Here is a 19778-nt window from a genome sequence, read left to right as displayed (position 1 = left end):
ATAATTGATTATGCAAGTATTATTAATAATTTACACAGATGTGAAGTGTTATTGATTGCACTTTATCTTTTTGTCTATATGATCTGAATTTGTAAACACATAGAAGTATGATCATTTAGCTTAAAGTAGTTTCAAACCTCCCTTGGGACTTCTCTTATCATCGGGTTATTTAGAAATGAAGCAACTCATTTATTTGTTGATTCTGTGAATACTTCTCGTTAAGTGGCACCTTAAATATCTTGCATGACACTTTTTCTCCCCCTTGACATCACTTGGTTTTTCAAAGTATATACATAGTCTGAAAGGATTCGGAAAGATTACCTTCTAATCTAAGGATGAATGACCTTGATATCATGTACTGCTTTGAGAAGTTAAAGAAAGCTATTGAGTCTCCCCTTAGAGAAAGACACTGTTTGAAGTGTAATTGGACCCTGGATTAAGACCCTGTTTTGGGTCAACTTCTTGAGGGATAAGGAAATTATTCCCCCCCTTGCTTCATACCAAAGAGTGACTGAGAACATAGCTGGGAACAGAATTCGGTCTTTGTTCTTTCTTCCACATTGCATTTTACCATAGCTTAATTTTAGTTCAGCATCTTAAGCCAATCTTTTTTTTTTTTTTAACCATTTAATAAACAGGAACTACCAGTGCTCAATAAATTGTTGCTGTCTTTCAAAACCATGTAAACTGTAATTTTTTTCAAATGCCCTTTGGTTATTCTCTTAAAGGATATTCTTATATTTAAGCAAGTGAAAAAAGAAATCATTGTCAAATATTTTGCGAAAATGTTAAATTGTATTTTTGAGATAAACATTAAAAACATAAACTTTCTCTTCTATCACAGTCCATTTTGGACAAAGAAAAGCTGATTATGTTTATGCCACTTGAATACCATTACCTGATTCCTAGAACTCTTTTCTTCAATTTGAATCATTTTTCATACTATTTTAATTTCCCATGGCTAAAAAGTATTGTGATTGGTTCCACTATGGTTTTTTTCGTGATTTCTGTATGAAAATAAAGGCTATAAATAGCCTGAATTTCCCTAAAGTGGGCATATGTGGTAGACATTATCATCAGAAAGGGAAAACACTGAAAAGAGAAAATATGTATTGCTTTTTTAATAAACGTAAGAGTATATAGGAGCACATGTCATTTGCCTTATTTATAATTTTATTTTATCTATTTAGTATTTGACTATCCCTTTCTCAACTGCATTTCTGGTAGAGAAACTGATATAAAGATAAATGGATTAGAGAAAGCATTCTACTGGAATTACAGTTTTTAGGGTCTCAATAAATAATCACTTTATTTTTCCTCACTCTCTTGGGTGTGTAAACAGACAGAGGGAGTTTGCAATATCACCTTCCTTACTAAAGAGCTGATTTGGCGTAGTGCTTTGGATGGGAGACCCAAAATGAGTACTAGTACTTTCTGCCTCCTCCTACCTCCTACCTCCTACCTCCTACCTCCTACCTTGTCTTTTCTTACATCTTTTCTTCAGTGAGAGATCATTTCAGTTTGCAGAAAAGGTACATTTACCCAGAATTAGCAATGAAATAAAAGAAGGAAAAACTCTAGTATTGACAGGTTTCTAATAGCTAATATCTACCCATCGGAGTAATATGGACCAGTGGATTTCAGCCGCCAGTCACCAATCAGATAACTCTCACGTTGGGAAGCTGTGGATAGGAGTAGGATCTGAGGCCAGGACTGTTAACCTAGAGCTCTGATTTTCCACCCTAGATGATCCCTTTGGGTCTTTTGAAATAAGTGGAGGTGTTTTTAAATTATTACTGTGTCTTTAAAAGCTTATGGCTTTTGGGACCCTGAAGTTTAGGAATGGTAAGTATTGTGTAACATAGAGGTCCAGCTCAATGAAGAATTTTCTTCCCACACTCCAAGGCCAAAAACATGTCCTTTGAGAACTGCTGTTCCAGTGGAAGTTCCTCTACATGGAGGCATGACGCTAGACGAGATTTCACCCTAGTCTTTGTTCCTCTGTGTTCATGTTTTTGTCGTCAATAGATTAAGCTCTAAGTGTGAAGGTCTTACTAAAAATACTGCTTAGAAAATAGCTATTTTTTGGTATTTTCCAAGAATGACTAAAACAATGCTAGTAGAAAATACTAATGCATATTTTATAATATTTGATATCCTCAAAACATTTCTAACTGAACAGAGAAGGATCTAGAGTCTAAGAGCTAAATCTTTTCACACCTGGTACATACATTTAATCCTTTCTTGTATGACAGAGATGTTCAGTATCTTTTTTTAATGTTTATTTATTTATTTTGAGAGAGAGACAGAGTATGAGCATAGAGGAGGGGCAGAGAGAGAGGGAGAAAGAGAATACCAATAGGGTCCAGACACTGTCAGCACAACATGGGGCTTGATCTCACAAACCTTGAGATCGTGACCTGAGCCTAGACCAGGAGTCAGAGGCTTAGTGGACTGAGTGGGCCACCCAGGTGCCCCAGAAATGTTGACTACCTTTGTGATGATAGAGTGCAATAGGTATATATTTTCTTGAAAAAGAAAAGATGATTTCTTAGCTTCTTAACTTGGAAATGCTAAAAAACGTTAGAAAGATAAATACTGTGTACTCAGAGGTTTAACAAATTCTGTTTTGTTGAACCTGCCGTAAATGAGAGGATCTTATGTATTTTCAAGCCACTGAACATGGAGAATGACAGCAGGAATAAACAGAAACTTAGTTCTTCTATAATAGTGTTATGCAGTGACATAGTTGTAAAAATAACAGACCAATTGGACTGAAGACCTTAAAATTTTGTCAAAGACAAAAGGAAGAAAACCCTTTTTAACATATTTTAGAAATTAAAAATATTCAGATATTGCTGGTTGTAGACTGATAAATTATATGGATACCTGTGACAAAATCCTAATTGTGGATTACAGTTTATAACCTACAGTAGACAGAAGGCACACTGGACTGAAAGTTTTAGACTAGGCTCCAGCAGTAGATAAATTATTTGGGGGTGAGGGGGTGGTAATGTTCCAGGCATCAAGTTCCTTATATGTGAATATCTAGAATTGAAGATTTGTGGTGTTCTTCCATTTTTATGAAGAATGTGCTTGAGCATTATAATACATTCTCATTATTCACAGTGGTTCAATATAGCATGAATATCTCTGGGCAGGGGCATATCAGGTTTTTTTGTTTTTTTTTTTTTAAGAACCAGTTTATGGGGCACCCAGTTGACTCAGTCGGTTAAGCCTCCCACTCTTGATTTTGGCTCAGGTCGTGATCTCACAGTTTCATGAGTTTGAACCCTGTGTCAAGCTCTGTGCTGACAGCATGGAGCTTGCTTGGGATTCTCCCTCTTTCTTTGCCTCTCCCCTGCTTGTGCTCTCTCTGTTCTCTCAAAATAAATACATAAACTTAAAACAATTAAAAAAGAATTAAAAAAAAGAACCAGTTTCTGATTCCATATTGTCATTTTCTAGGGGTCTGTTATCTGCCTTTTCTCCTCTCCTCAATATTCCACCCTCACACCTCCCATACATACATACATTTGGAAAAGAGGACTGTGTAGAAGTGATCTCTATAGTCTCTTTCTTTTTTAATTTTTTTTAGATGTTTATTTATTTTTGAAAGACAGAGAGAGACAGAGTGTGAGCAGGGGAGGGGCAGAGAGAGAGAGAGAGAAAGACACAGAATCTGTAGAGGCTCCAGGCTCTGAGCTGTCAGCACAGAGCCCGATGCGGGACTCGAACTCACAAGCCGTGAGATCATGACCTGAGCTGAAGTCGGACGCTTAACCAAGTGAGCCACCCAGGCGCCTGTCTATAGTCTCTTGCAAAGCCAAAATATGCTGTATAACAGCATTCGAAATGAATAAAGTGGAACAAAAAATCCCACAAACCCAAGGAAAAGGTAATCAGCAGAAGACTCAGGGGCATACCTGTGAAAACCAAAGAAGAATTTTAAGCTAAAGAACATTTGAGGAAGTTCTTTGACATGTAACATGTGCAAGAATTCATGGTCTCTATGGGTAGGAGAACTCCGTATATGAAGAGCAGACAATGATTAGGTGACAGTAGGAAGACTGTAAGGTAAAACAAAAAGATAAGGAAAAACTAAAAATGAGAACTGTATTAGTTTTATATTCCAGCTTTAACAAACTACCACAAATTTAGTGACTTTAAAAACCTCAAATTCATTATCTTAATCTGCAGTTCAGAAGTCTGAAATAGGTCTCACTGGGATGAAATCAAGGTTTTGGCAAGGCTGTGTTCCTTTCTGGAGGCTCTGGGAGGGAATCTGTTGCCTTGCCTCTCCCAGCTTCTAGTGGCTGCTCACATTCCTTGGATTATGACTCCCTTCATCTTCAGAGCCAGCAACATTACATCCCTGTATTTTTCTGTAGTCAAATCCCATCCAGACCACAGCTAAGAAAAGTGAACTGCTTTTAAAGACCCACCTGGATAATCCACGATAATCTCTCCCTTTTGAGGTTCTTCATTTAATCACATCCATACAGTCCCTTTTGCCATGTAATCCTCACAGGTAATATTCACATAATCACAGGTTAGGGAATCAGGACCTGGGCATCTTTGAGGGACGCATTATTCTGCCTACCACAATGACATATTAAAAAATCTATATCTGAGGCAGTAAAGAACAGAATTGATATTACTGCAGAAAATTTAATCAGTATGAAAAATAGACTTGAAAGTCCTCCTAACGTAAATATTGAATTCTTGAAAAGAAAGTTGATATGTGGAAGAAAAAGAATGAGGTCCACTCTATGAAACTTTAGGGTTTTTGAAGAAGAGATTATAATATTGACAATTGTTCCTAATGAAGAGAAGACAGTATTTGAAAAAAAAAAAAAGTGATAAGCAAAGAGGTAACAGGAATCAAAACTTTTTTGAGCTGAAAAAGTCATGAGTGCAGAAAGGAGTTACATAAGATGTGACAACTCAAAGAGACACAATATCAAAAATTTTTTAAATTAGTATAATGATACAGAAAAAATGCTTCATATATCTAGAAAGAGAGAAAAATAGCATATTACCGTCAGGAAACAAAAGTTAGGCTGGTCTCAGACTCCTTTCCTATAGCATTAAATAGCAGAAGACAACAGAGCAACATTCTTAAGAGGGTTTTCTGTTTTCTTTAAAAAAAAAATTTGTTTTTTAATGTTTATTTATTTTTGAGACAGAGAGAGACAGAGCATGAACAGGGGAGGGTCAGAGAGAGAGGGAGACACAGAATCCGAAGCAGGCTCCAGGCTCTGAGCTGTCAGCACAGAGCCCGACGCGGGGCTCGAACCCACAGACCGTGAGGTCATGACCTGAGCCGAAGTCGGATGCTCAACCGACTGAGCCACCCAGGCGCCCCTGTTTTCTTTTTTTTAATATCCATGCAGTTTGTATTTCTTGTGTAATGGCACAGAAAACCACTCCTAAGGTTATTAGGGACCTTAAACTCCACCCTGTTTGCTTTTTTGTGGGGGGAGAAAACCTAAGACCTACAACAATTTATTAGAAGGTGATATAAATGTAAAAGCCATGGCATATTAAAAAAAAAAGCTGATAGTATATCCTAGAGTTCTACAATATTGATGTGGCTCTAAATAATTATGTCAAATCTAGTTAAAAATTGACTATGAATGTAAAAAATTGCTTGCATGAAAAGACCTATAACATAAAAATTAATTCAGCAACAACAATCTAGATGTAAATAAAATTTTGTGATTTTATGATTTATATATGCCAGAGATGAAACCTGGTAATTTAAGAGGATGGATAGACTCTAAAATATACCTAAGGCATTCTTCAGCAAACTAGGATCCATGGGTTTCCCAAATCTGGCTCAGTGCTTGTTTTTCTATGACCCGTGAACCAAGAATAGTTTTTACATTTTTAAATGGTTGGGGGGAAAACAAAACAAAGCAATAATGTTTTGTAATGTAAACACGAAATTCAAATTTTGTTAATAAATAAAGTTTTACCGGAACACACCTACACGTCTGTTTACATATTGTATGTGGCACTAAAACGGCAGTGTGGAGTAATTGCAACAGATAGACAGATGTGTGGCTGTGCTGCTTTGCACTGCTCAGAGCACTAGGAATTGCTATGACAGATATAGTTTGGTTTTGCTTCTCAACCTTCAAAGCCTAAAAATTTACAATTTGGCCCTTTATAGGAAAATTTGGCAACTCCTGACGTAAACCGTAAACTTAAAAAATTGGAATTTTCATTTTATTTCAAGGCACCCAGATTTACTCAGCAATTGCCCTTCAATGTTCTGCTTACCCCAGCATTTCTTTGGTCTTCTATGGACTGGCGTTAAAAACAAGTCTATTATTTTTTACATTTAATCATCCAAAATTTCTCTTTTTCACCTCTGTGCCTTAAATGAAACATATTCGCGTAAAGATTTTAGAATTTCATTTCCAAAGACATTCAGTTAAATATTGCAGTACTGTTAGAAATAGTAGCATTTTATTATTGTATGCCAAAAATCTATGTGTTTATAGAGATAAGCATGTACTGTATTTAACAAGTGAGGTATGTATCAATCAGTTAATCAGCAAAGATTTGTTTGGCAGGTACAGATGAATTAGATAGAGGAAGTGGCTTTGAAACAAGGTTTGGAAGGATGCCTGTGAATTTAACGTAGATAAGGCTGGGGCTAAGGTAACAAGACAAAGAGAACAATATTTGTAAAGCTACTAGGCTGTCAATAGGAACACATAGTTGGGAAATGAAAGAAATTCAGTGGCTGGAACACAATTTGGAGAAAAGTAGCTGGAGTTGAGGCAATAAAAACTGTGGTCCAGGCCGAGAAGGCTGTCATGTGCCACACAAAGCAATTTTTATCTTATAGGCAGTGAGGATCCATTTTAGATTTTTGTGCTGTAGAGCCAACATGATCAGATCAGTATTTTACAATGATAGTTCTTAAACTTTTCAAATACAGCACTCCCTAAATTTTTTTAATGCTATGAATATACGGTCATGGAACAAAAGTTGCATTGGGCTATACCCACATATGTCCTATCTATAACAGAATTTTCCTTGAGGAAGGATACATAGGCAATCCACTAATTATCCTAGGAACTTATGTGGTCTGGAAACTTTTGTGAGCAGGTTGCTAAATAAACTGAAATAATTTTAAATTTTCAAAAGATTAAGAAGTTGCCTATAATGGAAAAAAAAATGATCTGTCTGGCTTCTCCTGTCTACACAGAACTACTTTAAGACCAAATATAATGTATTATGTCAGCACACTGCACCAGTGTTATATATGGCTTATAAAAACTTTATTAAAACTTGAGATGATAGATGTTTAGTTATGGATCCCTTGAACATATTGGGATTTTCTTTTCTTAGATATTTAAAACGCAATGTTTAATGCTTAGCATTTCTTCTAATAAAATAAGCATATTTGTTTTGAATGCCTCTAAAGAATTTCATTAAAACCATATCTCACTTTAAACATTGATTTTGATATGTAATAAAAAATAGTTTTCTAGGTAATATTGTCCCACATTTATATAGATCCTTATATTTAACACATTATTTTCATAAAAGCAATCTCATTTCATCCTTACAGTAATCTCTGTGATACATAGAACAGTTCTTTTCTCCATTTTATAGATTTGAAATCTATATCTCAGATGGATGATCTGGATATACTCTTCCTTATAGAGGAAAGTGAGTGTACTCTGTGATCGGATAGATTGCATTCAAATCTGTGCCCTTTTCTTTGTTAACTGTGTATGCTTGGAAAACTCACTTAATCATTAGGAAACTCAGTTTTCTCATTGGGGGTTAATTGTACTTGTCCCACATAAATGTTACGAGAATTTCTGATAATACATGTGACGTGCAAAGCACAGTAAATGGAAACTGCTGATATCATTATTGTTGCTAATATTTGTCATCATCATTAATAGTGTCCAATACCCATTATTCAAATTTTCAAAATCCAAAAGTTCTGCAAAATAAATTTTTTTCCAAGTTTTCATAAATTGAATTGAGGCAAAACCATACTTAAAATGACATGGGACTATTTATGTTATCTTTATTTTTCCAGTCAGTGTTAATATTGATAAGATTTTACTATGAAATATTAATGTGCTGCCCCTACTTTCCTCCAGGAGTGTTATGTAATTATGGCAAATGGGATATATTACTTTTCTATAATCTGAAAACCTCCAAGGCACAACTGGCCCAAACATTTTATTGTATTTTTTATTTTATTTTATTTTATTTTATTTTATTTTATTTTATTTTATTTTATTTTATTTTATTTTAATTTTACTTTTTATTTTTTGGCCCAAACATTTTAGATAAGAACTATATATATTATTATAGTTTTTCATTTTAGCAACAACTTTATTGAGATATAATTCAGAACCATTAAATTTATTTCTTAAGTGTACAAGTCAGTAGTTTTTTGGATATTCACAGAGTTGTGCAACCATCACCACTATCTAATTTTAAAATGTTTAAATAACCTCAAAAAGAAACCCTGTACCTGTTATCAGTCATGCCCCATCTCTTTTGCTCTCACTTTCAGCCGCCCTATATAACTGTTAATTTGTCTTCTGTCTCTATAGATTTTCTCATTCTGGAAACTTACTATAAGGAGAACAATAGGAATAATGTATTAATTGGACTTTTGTGACTGGCTTCTTTCACTTAGCATAATGTTTTCAAGGTTCACCGTGGGCTAACCATGGAGTTACCATGGGGTAACACGTAGTAATATTTCATTCTTTTTTATGGTAGAATAATATTCCATTGTATGGTTATACTACGTTTTATTTATCTATTCATCATGGATTGTTTCCACTTTTTGACTATAAGAATATTGCTGCTATGAACATTCGTGTATAAGTTTTTATATGGACATGACGTGTGTTTTCATTTCCCTTGGGTAAATACGTAGGAGTGGGATTGCTGGATCGTATGGTTACTCTAAGATTTTTTGAGGAACTGCCTAACTGTTTTCCAAGACCGTTTTACTTTCCCACCAGCAATATGTGAAGGTCTAGTTCATATCCTCACCAATACTTCTTAATATCTGTCTAGTGAAGTGGTATCTCATTGTAGCTCTTTTGATTTGAATTTCTCTAGTGACTAATGAAATTTAGCATCTTTTCATGTGCTTATTGGCAATTTGTTTCTATTCTGAAGAAATCTCTATTTAAATCCTTTGCCCTTTTTAAAATTGGATTATTTGCATTTTTACTGTTGAGTCGTAAGAGTTCTTCATTAGTCTGGATATAAGACCCATGTCAGATATATGATTTGCAAATATTTTCTCCCATTCTGTTGGTTGTCTTTTCACTTTCTTGATTATGTACTTTGGAACACAAAAGATTTTATTTATTCTGATGAAGTCCGATGTACCTGTTTTTTGTTGTTGTTGCTTGTATGTTTGGTGTTGTATCTAAGAAACTATTGCCCAACCCATGGTCATGAAGTTTTACTCCTCTGTTTTCTTCTATTTTATTTTTTTCTTCTATTATTTCTTATATTATTATTTTTCTTCTATTTTATTATTTCAGTATTTGCATCTAGGTCTGTGATTCATATGAGTTAATTTTGGTGTATAGTATGAAACAGAACTTCAGTTTTATTCTTTTGCAGTACCATTTTTTTTTAAACACTGTGTTTTCAGGGGTGCCTGGGTGGCTCAGTTGGTGAAGTGTCCAACTTTGGCTCAGGTCATGATCTCACAGTTTGTGGGTTGGAGCCCTGCGTCAGGCTTTGTGCTGACAACTCAGAGTCTGGATCCTGATTCAGATTCTGTTTCCCCTCTTTCTCTGTCCCTCCCCCGCTCATGCTCTGTCTCTCTGTCTCTCTGTCTCAAAAATAACATTAACATTTTTTTAAATAAAAATAAAAATAAAAAATAATGTGCTTTCATATTTTCATGTTGACCTGGATTATTATCACTATTTAAAACAGCCTAAACATTGAAAGCTATTTTTAATGATATGATTAGAATTAGTGAAACTTGTGTTCTCAAATACTTGGGGTTAAATTTTGAGTTGGTTTTATTATTATGAGAGAGTGGTTTGGAACCATTTAAACTTGATACTCTTATATATATAAGAGCAATTGTGACATAAAACTAGAGATGAGTTCAGTGCCTGGCACATAACAGATATTCAGTAAATATCTGTTGAACAAAAATGAATAAATCATGTTATTTGTTTTCTTTGTTGCTTTTTAATGGGCATTTAGTTTAGAAAGTAACATCTAATATTTATGGTTTTATTAAATTATTTTTATATTTTTTAAAAATTATTTTTAGGGGCGCCTGGGTGGCGCAGTCGGTTAAGCGTCCGACTTCAGCCAGGTCACGATCTCGCGGTCCGTGAGTTCGAGCCCCGCGTCGGGCTCTGGGCTGATGGCTCGGAGCCTGGAGCCTGTTTCCGATTCTGTGTCTCCCTCTCTCTCTGCCCCTCCCCCGTTCATGCTCTGTCTCTCTCTGTCCCAAAAATAAATAAAAAACGTTGAAAAAAAAAAAAAAATTATTTTTATAGGTCAACTCTGTACAAACTGCAATAACAGAGAACAAATTAAAATTGGTCTCTTTGCACACATATTCACCTCTAAAATATAGTGAACACATCTCTCACTACTTTTCAGATAATCATCATACAATGAATGAACCATTCTTAAAGTGTGGTCTGTAGAAATAATGTTACTATTTATTACAGTGGAAAGGGGGTCTTTAAATATATTTGAGACACACTGGGTCAAGTAAGTTTAAAAAGATTTTCCTATTACACAACTTCTCAGGACCTTTTTTTTTTTTTTTTTTTTTTTTTGAAGGTATGCCTTGTGAAAAAGAGGCATAGTATGGAAGATTTTTCTGAGTATATTTGACCAGAGAAGCTTAATTCAATTGAATCTATAACAGACTTAGCAAACCAAGAAACACTTCTTGGAAAATGCTACCACAGTGTTTTTATTTTGTGGGCATTAGGGCACTGGAGATCATCTGTTTAATATTTCCATATACTCTACTTTGAATTCCAGTAAGAAAAAGCAACCAAGAACATTGTTATTGGTATCTGGAATTGAATTTGCCAGGAATGCAAGCACGGCTTCTTCAGTAAAGATCTTGCCTTTGGAAACATCTTACCCCTTGGCAGCTCTCCAGAGTTCAGACTTAGCAGCATCAAGGACACAACACAAGGTGTGTTTATTTGATCTAACATTTGGCAAAAGGTGTTTTGACTTGTGGTTTGTTTTCTTTCACTTGTTTTCCTTGTTTTGGTTTGTTTGCTTCTGGCAATGAACTTGAGTTTGGAAGGTAGTCTTTCTTATGGAAGGCAGTATTACAATAGGGGAATGTTTTTACTTATATTTATTTTGTGGTATTTGGGCAAATCCAAGTAAATAAAGCAAGATCCATAGAACTATAAATCTGTATCTGAAATATTTTTTGAATCATTTGTTATCATTAATTATGTATTAGGATTTGTTTCTACATTAAATATTTGATATCTCTTGATGTTTGGTACTCTGTGATACTTTGGTACGTTACTATATTTTGGTAATCATGTAGGGATCATAATCAGTGTCCCTGCATAGTAAGTAATGAACAGATTAAGATCATCATAAAATGTCGTTCAATGTCAATTTTAATCTTTCTTGATTAATTGGTATATCCTCTTTTTGCCTGTTTTGTGGGAAGAGGAAATATGTTATAGAATCAAAGAATGTGGGCCCCCGTTATATCTCCGACCTTATCTTCTGCTGTCCTCCTCCACCTCATCCTCTGCTCAGAACTTTTCAATGACTCTCTATTTCACTCAAGATAAAAGCTAAAGCTCTTAAACTGGCCTATATGTCTCTACAAGAGATGGTTCCTTGTTACTGCTCTAATCTCATCTCTAATGACTCACTTGCTCAGCCATACTGGCTCCTTTGTTGTTTTTTGAACATACCAGGCATGTTCCCATCTCAGGGTTTATACTGTTCTCTCTACTGAATTGCTGTTCCCTAGATATCTTCATAGCCAACTTATTCACTTTCCTTTGGGTCTTTATTAAAAGATCGTCTTCTAAATGAGATCTTACCTGGTCACCATCTAAATATCCCTGCTCTATATTTTCTACTTAGTATTTATCACTATCTAATGAACTATATATTTTATACTTATTTGTCTTGCTTATTGTCATTGTCCTTCGCAAGAATATTAGTTCCTATGAGGGCAGGTGTTTTTGTTTTCTCTGGGTTTGCTCTATCTGTAGCAACTAGAGTAGTCCTTGGTCCTCGATGAGTGAAGTTAATGAAAGAGCGGTTAGTTCAGCAAACATTTTTTAAGCACTTACCATGAGCGAAGCACTATGCTAATTGGTGACAAAACAGAGATGAAATACACAGTTCCTGCCCTCAGAAGTACTGTTGGAAGGGATATAGATGGTTACAGCAGCCATCTCACTACAGTGTTGTGTTATGGTAAGAGTATGAATACGATACTGTCTGCATTTGGAGAAACAGCATTTGAATCAGACTGTGTTGGGCTCATGGAAGGCTTGCTGGAAAAGGTAACCTTTTGTATCAGCCAGAATAGCCTGGGTTATGCTGTAGGAACAAACAAGCCCAATTCACAGTGTCTTAACTCAACAAATGTTTCTTTCTCACACAGACTACACATCCAAAACGTGTTGGTAGGAAAGCTCATGTACTTCCATGACCCAGATGCAGCAGTGGGAAGAGAGTGGCTAATTATGCAGTGACACATTGGTCATAACAAATTTCAAAAGGGGGACTATGAAGTGCAATATTGTCTCTACCCAGAGGGAAAGGAGATTTGGAAGATATGTGAGTAGAATTAATGACTGCTATACCTTTCTACTGTTTTAAAGGAGTATAAGATGTCCAGGTAAAGAAGTATCTGAAAGCATTTTCAGACAAAGGAAGAGCATGGGCAAAGGCAGTAAGCTGTTATGTAGTGTGACAATTTCAAGGAACTGTATGCAATTCAAAGTGTTGGTATTGGATAAAGACAGGTAAAGAGTTTGGAAGGAGAACAGGGGTTAGAATATACCAAACTATGGAATTAGAACTCCATCCTAAAGGACACCGGGAAACACTGAATGATATAATATACTTTAGGGGATTTTCTTGATTAAACTTAATTTATGAAAGATTATGCTGGAAGCAGTGTGGGAGATAGTTTGAGGGAAGCAAGATCAGAGACAACAAGACCAGTAATGATACTAATGCAGTAATACTGGTGAGATGCTTGATGAAGGCAATGATGGAAGAAATGGTAAAAGAGGGGAACAAAAGGTAAAAAGGCAGGAAAAGTATATACATGGGGATGGACTTCAGGGCACCAGGGGAGCCTTGGTACAACACACTTCTTACACTGAGGCTATAGTAGAGGTGATGACCTGACAGTGTTTTTACCTTAGCACGTGTGTGTGGATTTATGTGTATTTGGTGTGTGCATCAATGTGTATGTTGGTGTGTGAGTGAGCTAGAGCAAGCTTGCAAGTGAGTGATTCTTACCTAGTGGTCTGTATTTTCTTTGTGACTTGGGACATAAGCTCATATGCGTAGAATAAAATGAAGGGGGATAGAAGACTTCAGGAGAGCCCTGCAGGTTTTAATGGCTACTGAGTCAGATGGGACATACCATTGACTTGGGGGAGAGAAGTTGCTGGAAGTATTATGCACTTATAACAAATTAGATTATATATTTTACTGTAAAAATTGCTTTGGGAATTTTCCAGTTTCTTTTTCTTTAAATTGTTTAGAGATCAGTAATAATTCAAAAATGTACACTTTAAAAGACATTTATAGGGGCGCCTGGGTGGCGCAGTCAGTTAAGCGTCCGACTTCAGCCAGGTCACGATCTCGCGGTCCGTGAGTTCGAGCCCCGCGTCAGGCTCTGGGCTGATGGCTCGGAGCCTGGAGCCTGTTTCCGATTCTGTGTCTCCCTCTCTCTCTGCCCCTCCCCCGTTCATGCTCTGTCTCTCTCTGTCCCAAAAATAAATAAAAAACGTTGAAAAAAAAATTTTAAAAAAAAAATAAAAGACATTTATATATGCTGCTTCCATTAAAGGGACTCATGAGATATAATCTAGCTCTAGCCCCCAAATTTTGGTTAACATGATAATACGGACCCAATCACTTCATAACAGAGGGAATAAAAATTTCTAAAACTAATAAGGTAGTTATCCAGTGCTTTTATGGGATCATTCTTTTATGCTAGATTTTCAAATAAAGTACTATAATGTGACAGTGAATTTTAATTTTTGAAAAGAAGTAGAGAAAGTATTAGAATATTTGTGATATTTTTTAAAGAAGTTTTCAGAAGACGTTGTTTGGAATGTACTATAATTTAAAGGATATTCTAAAATCATGTTTCTTGTTTGCCATTGTGTATTAAACCCATGGTTAAAATGTTTGGGATGTTACATTTATTATTGCAAATGAAAGTTTTGAGACCTTGATGGCAGAGCTAGTTTTATCTAATATCAAACTACTGCTCTCAGGAACATACTGAGCTGCTCAATGCATGTTGTGGAGAAAAATGTAAACATTTAGTACAACTCCTGAGGAGAGAATAACAAAGAAGTGATGGAAAAGTTGACCTGAAAAGATTCTTTTCTTAGACTGAAGGGTAATTTAGAACTTTTGACAAAGATTAAAGATAGTTACCAATTTTAAAACTGAGGACTAGTGTTTAAGCTTTTGTTTGTTTGTTTGTTTGTTTGTTTGTTTAGAATTCTTCCATTGTAGAAAGTATTTTTGAGTACTCATTATGTGCATATACCGTAAGCATGAAATTGGTACTCTCTTAATCCAGAATTTCCAATATTTTCTGACAAAAAGACATATGTAATTTGGCATCTTAAAAGTTGTCCAAAGATACTTTTGTTGGAGCCACTTAGCTGATAATAGAAGATGGTTAGGAGACCAAGTAATGGCACAAAGTGTACAGTTTCTATGTAATTAAATTAGTACAGGCATAGTATACTCTTAGACCATTCTTGTACTCTGAGAACCTTAACTATAAGGGAGCTCATTGACTTTTTAAATGAATGTGAGGTCATCAAGTTCAGGTTGTTTTTTGTTTATAAAAACCATTTGGACTGTGAGGTACCTCAACAGCAAGTAACTGATTAAACCAGCATGACATAATGATACTAACATTTCATGAACACTTACTATGTGAGAAGCACCATGTTAAGTACTTTATATATTTAGCTCTTTAATTTACTGCTTACAACAGCCATGTGGGATAGGTATTCTTACTGTGTCCACTTTAAAAATCGTAAATGAGTTTAGCTTGGTAAACAACTAAAAAATGATTGAACCAGAGGGAAATGAGTTAAGGTAGAGAAAAGTTAACACTCATATTCCTATAAGAGATAGAGATTGCATAGTAATATTTTAAAACTCAGAGCATTTTTATGTGTTTACAGTAACTAACAATAAAGTGTGGATGATTTAAGCTAATGTAATAGTGTTTTGAAAAATATTTACTCAAAAACATGTGTTGAGTGCCTGCTGTGTACCGCATTCTTCTAATCGTTACAGGTTTTTAGTTATAAAAACAAATATCCCTGCTCTTGTGGTACTATGTTCTAGTGGAGGGAATTCAGAAAATAAACAGTAGGGTAGATTTAATATGAAAAAGTCTTTTTTAATATTTTTAAGTAGTTGATAGATCTAAGGTAAGATAACTTTTCTGTTGCAATACTGATAACCTGATAGTTTGTATCATTTTGTAGTGCCTACGTCAAACCATGGAAAGGATGAAATATTGATTATTTAAAATGATTGTTTATTTTAAATAATTAATTTGAGATTAAATGTTATTGACCATTACTTTGAAGACATATCTTTCCCTCCTCCCTCCTTGCACACTGAGGATGCATCATTCCAAGAAAGCAATTAAATGTCATTTGTCATTTGTAAAAGAACTTTGTTTTGCATAATTGCAGACCTGGGTGGTCCATGGTTAAAATGGAATGAAAGTGAATTAAAAAAAAAAAAAAAAGACTTAAGACATTTTTTCCTATGAAGGACACATTTAAGTGCAGTCTTAGCACCTTAAAATAACTGCAAATGCTCATGATTGAAGATTCAATTTTGCTCTTTTTGTTCAGCTATATCAGTGTGCCTTTATGTGTGTATGAGAAAAAGAGGAAGGCAGAGAATAAATATGAGAAGGAGAATGAATTATGCCAGGGCTCCCTAGGTGCCTTTGTTACAGTAGCTTTTCAGAATCCTTACCACTGTAATTCTAGGAATTGACTAAACATTTACATATATTGTTAAAAGAGAGGATGCCATTTCTCTCAGTCTTGGGTTTCTTCTCCTTTCTCTCCAGCGATCTTAGCGTGGCTATACAGGATATTCCTTTATGTACGTACACGTCTCTAGTAGACCACTCTGAACCGCTCTATTCGGTAGGCCATCTTTCATTAATTCTTTCTTATGAATGCTTTAAGGAGTTAAATAATGGATACGGTTTATGGACTTCATTATTGAAGTAGTAATGATGTGGTACAGTAAAAAATTAAAATGTTCAATCACAAGGTCGTTAACAAAGAATGAAAAATAATTAAGGGCAAAAGAAGAAAAAAAAGGTTTTAAGATAAAATCCAAACTCGTTGAGAGAAGCATTGGAAAGATTTTGCAGAGGATAGAATCTGTATTAAAAGAAGAGTCCAGTTCTGTTAGTAACTAGATTTTTGTGTTGGAAGAGATAACATGAAAGTCTTTGGAACAGGCTGTCAAAAGGTTTTGGAAAAAGTAGAGGTAACAAAAGTAGCAAATGTAGTTTAAAAATGAACAGTAAGGAATGTAATGCATTAAGGAGAGATATGGCCTCATCAGAAATTGTGATTATAGCCAATAATATGAAAAAGTTTGGGAACATTTTTTTTCTTTATTAATTGATTTAGGCATTTTATTCATAGACTAAGAGTTGTTTATGTTCATGAAATCCTATCTTCTGATCTGAGCTAAACAGGGCAAGTTTGAAGGCAGGGGCTCAGAGCTGTCCGTAGCCTTTTTACTACATTCGTTTTTAAATGCCTTATTTGAAAGAGAATGTCCTAGTTTATGATTTTCATATTTTTTCCCTTTTAGAAAGAGGCAGATGGTATGAAAACTGGACTCCCTTATTTAAAGGGAATGTTGATATTTATAACCAAGCTTATCTCCAGCAAGATTTGTTTTTTGCAGCTGTTCCAGGTTGGAAAAAAATATTATATTAAAGCCCTGGCTTGTTTTTCTTTCCATATTTAGGGGGGGGGGGGAATCTTCAGAATGTGAAAAAGTGATGTTTGATTTTAAACATGAATGCAATGTAAACTGTGATTTTTTCCTTCTATATGTGAATTTTCTGTTTGTATGCTGTGATGATATTACTCTTTTTGTTTCACTGATCTATTTCCTAGATACATCACACTTGAAAAATAATTTACTCATCATTTTCATATCATCAAAGTATTCTAGGAAGTAGAGTAGATTTTTATTAAGTTAGTCTATGTTATTGAACAAACCATTGTCTAATTTTCCGTTTTGCTATTTTAGTCATTTTCTTTCTGCCCAGGACATCTTTTTCATTGGGAAATTAAGGTGTGTGTTTTTTTTAAATAGTTATGTTATTTGCCAGCAGATATATTTTTTCTTTTATCTTTTCTAGTTTTTGCTTCCATTTTTAAATATAAATGCTGCTGGACATTTCCATGGACGTATTTTAGGAAGTTTTTAAAGCCAATTTAATAATTAATTTTATTTTATACTCTAAACTTAATACATGGAGCTATCTCTTTGGGCACATGATAACACTAAATGGATATCTATCCTTGTACACACATAAAATCTTTGCACATGTTTGTTCAGCATATGCACCCACACATATACGGTTTTTCAGAGTCTTTTTGTTGTAAATATATTGATTTATTGTGAATAAATGTGATTGATTTATGTAGAGATAACTTACACAACTTCCTTGTCAAATTAAAGCAAGACCCACTATTTATCTTCTTGAATATGAAATTTTTTGCAAGTTATGATTATGTCAGACTTATATATTTTTTCTTTTTAATAATTGAAACTAAAACTTTTATTTAAAAATTTTCATTGCCTCTATAGCATTTACAGTTAAACTATTTTAACATCATGAAGACCAACATATTGCTTAAATCTTTGAAATAAACCATTACTAGTAGCAACCAATTTATTTTCAGAGAGTTTCTGATTCCTGAGTAAGCCCTTTAAACTTCAATCTTCAGTGCACAAAATCATCACTCTCCCTTTTTAATCGCATAGAACATGAGTACCTGTAATTGATTTTATGAATTCAGTTTATTACATATCTTTTATTCTTCCTTTATTCTTTATACAGTTAAAAGTGTTAAGTGAAGGATATGGGAATTCTTTGTTGGTGCATCCTTTCTATTTTTTCATAAGGAATGCTTTTCATGCTAGTATGACAGTTCATTGCACACATGCCATTCTTTCCTTGCATGAGTGTTCCTAAGGCGGCCTTCGTAAAAATTTAAATACAACTCGCAAAATTAAGAAACAAATTGACATGAAACACAGTGAAAGCTGCTAGCATTCTATTGCTTGTGTTCTCACCTTGAACAAAGCAAGTGATTCCATAGAAAGTATGAAACTATACCAATAAACATCACATATGTCACTATGTTTTCTTTGTATTGATGCATGGTCCCAATGTATACCTATATGAATGAGCATTTAAGGACCATGTGACTGGGGTTGCCTATATTCATTTTCTACTTCTTTTTAACAAGGATAGAAGATCCAAAGTACGTGTTTTCCAAATTATTTGAAAAGAATAAAGATGAAAAGATGTTTTTTCAATCAGTACCTTATATATCTGAATGACATGTGAGTTCGGATACAAAGAGCTGGGGCAGAAATAAAATAAACTCCTTTATTATAAGACATGGCTGAAGGAGAAGGTATATTTAATCATATAATTATAGAAGTAATAATGTATAAAAGAATGAAATGAGATATATTTAGAAACTATATTAAAATAATTGCATTTTTTAATTCAGAAAACATTTATGTATTTGCTTTGTGGCCTTTGGTTATGAACATCAGTGAATGTTATTCTGTTTGTTCATGGGGCAAATAGCAAACTGCTGACAATAATCTGTCTCTTTTGGAAATATCCTTCTAGAGTACTTGATTCAGAGGTAAATGTTAACTTACCTGAAGAAGGATTTTATCAACACTGTTGAAAATTGGCCAGTGGGAAAGATACCACTTGTAGAGTACTAATGCCATAGTAGAATAACAACTGATTCTAATATAGAAACCATTAAAATATATGTTAATATTGCGACATTTTAACTTACTAATAAGAATATAGTTTAGGAGAGAATATAACAAAATTTACCATTCTTTTGTCTTTAAAAATAATTACTAGTAGTAACCTGCATAGCTATGTTTAACTGATTAAGTAATCTAGATATTAGATGACCTGTTTCCAGGTATGTATTAATTAGTTTTAATTTTTTTTAATGTTTATTTTGAGAGACAGAGAGAGAGAGAGAGCGAGCATGAGTGGGGGAGGGGCAGAGAGAGAGAGGGAGACACAGAATCTGAAGCAGGTTTCAGGCTCTGAGCTGTCAGCACAGAGCCAGATGCGGGGCTCGAACCCACGAACAGCAAGATCATGACGTGAGCTGAAGTCGGACACTTAACTGACTGAGCCATCCAGGTGCCCCTATATATTAATTAGTTTTATATTGCTGCGTTAAAAA

General features: G+C 34.6%; 1 protein-coding gene across 4 annotated transcripts in view; it reads left to right on the top strand.

The window, feature by feature from the left end:
• TRIQK (triple QxxK/R motif containing) overlaps window positions 1–19778 on the top strand; it is a 285666-nt gene that overhangs the window by 1391 nt on the left and 264497 nt on the right. For all 4 annotated transcript variants that reach the window (XR_002081102.2, XR_008420075.1, XM_053896582.1 and 1 more), the window contains exons 2-3: window positions 11038–11197; window positions 12656–12831. Coding sequence is in view for 2 of the 4 variants with exons in the window: in XM_053896582.1 (XP_053752557.1) it covers window positions 12781–12831 (51 nt within the window). In the remaining 2 variants the exon portion in view is untranslated. The remainder of the gene's footprint in view (window positions 1–11037; window positions 11198–12655; window positions 12832–19778) is intronic.

Source organism: Panthera pardus, unplaced genomic scaffold, assembly GCF_024362965.1.
Source record: "Panthera pardus isolate Hobbes unplaced genomic scaffold, ASM2436296v1 HiC_scaffold_7, whole genome shotgun sequence".
Classification (NCBI taxonomy): domain Eukaryota; kingdom Metazoa; phylum Chordata; class Mammalia; order Carnivora; family Felidae; genus Panthera; species Panthera pardus.
The sequence above is the reverse complement of the archived record's forward strand: the minus strand, read 5'-3'. Positions and strand labels throughout refer to the sequence as shown.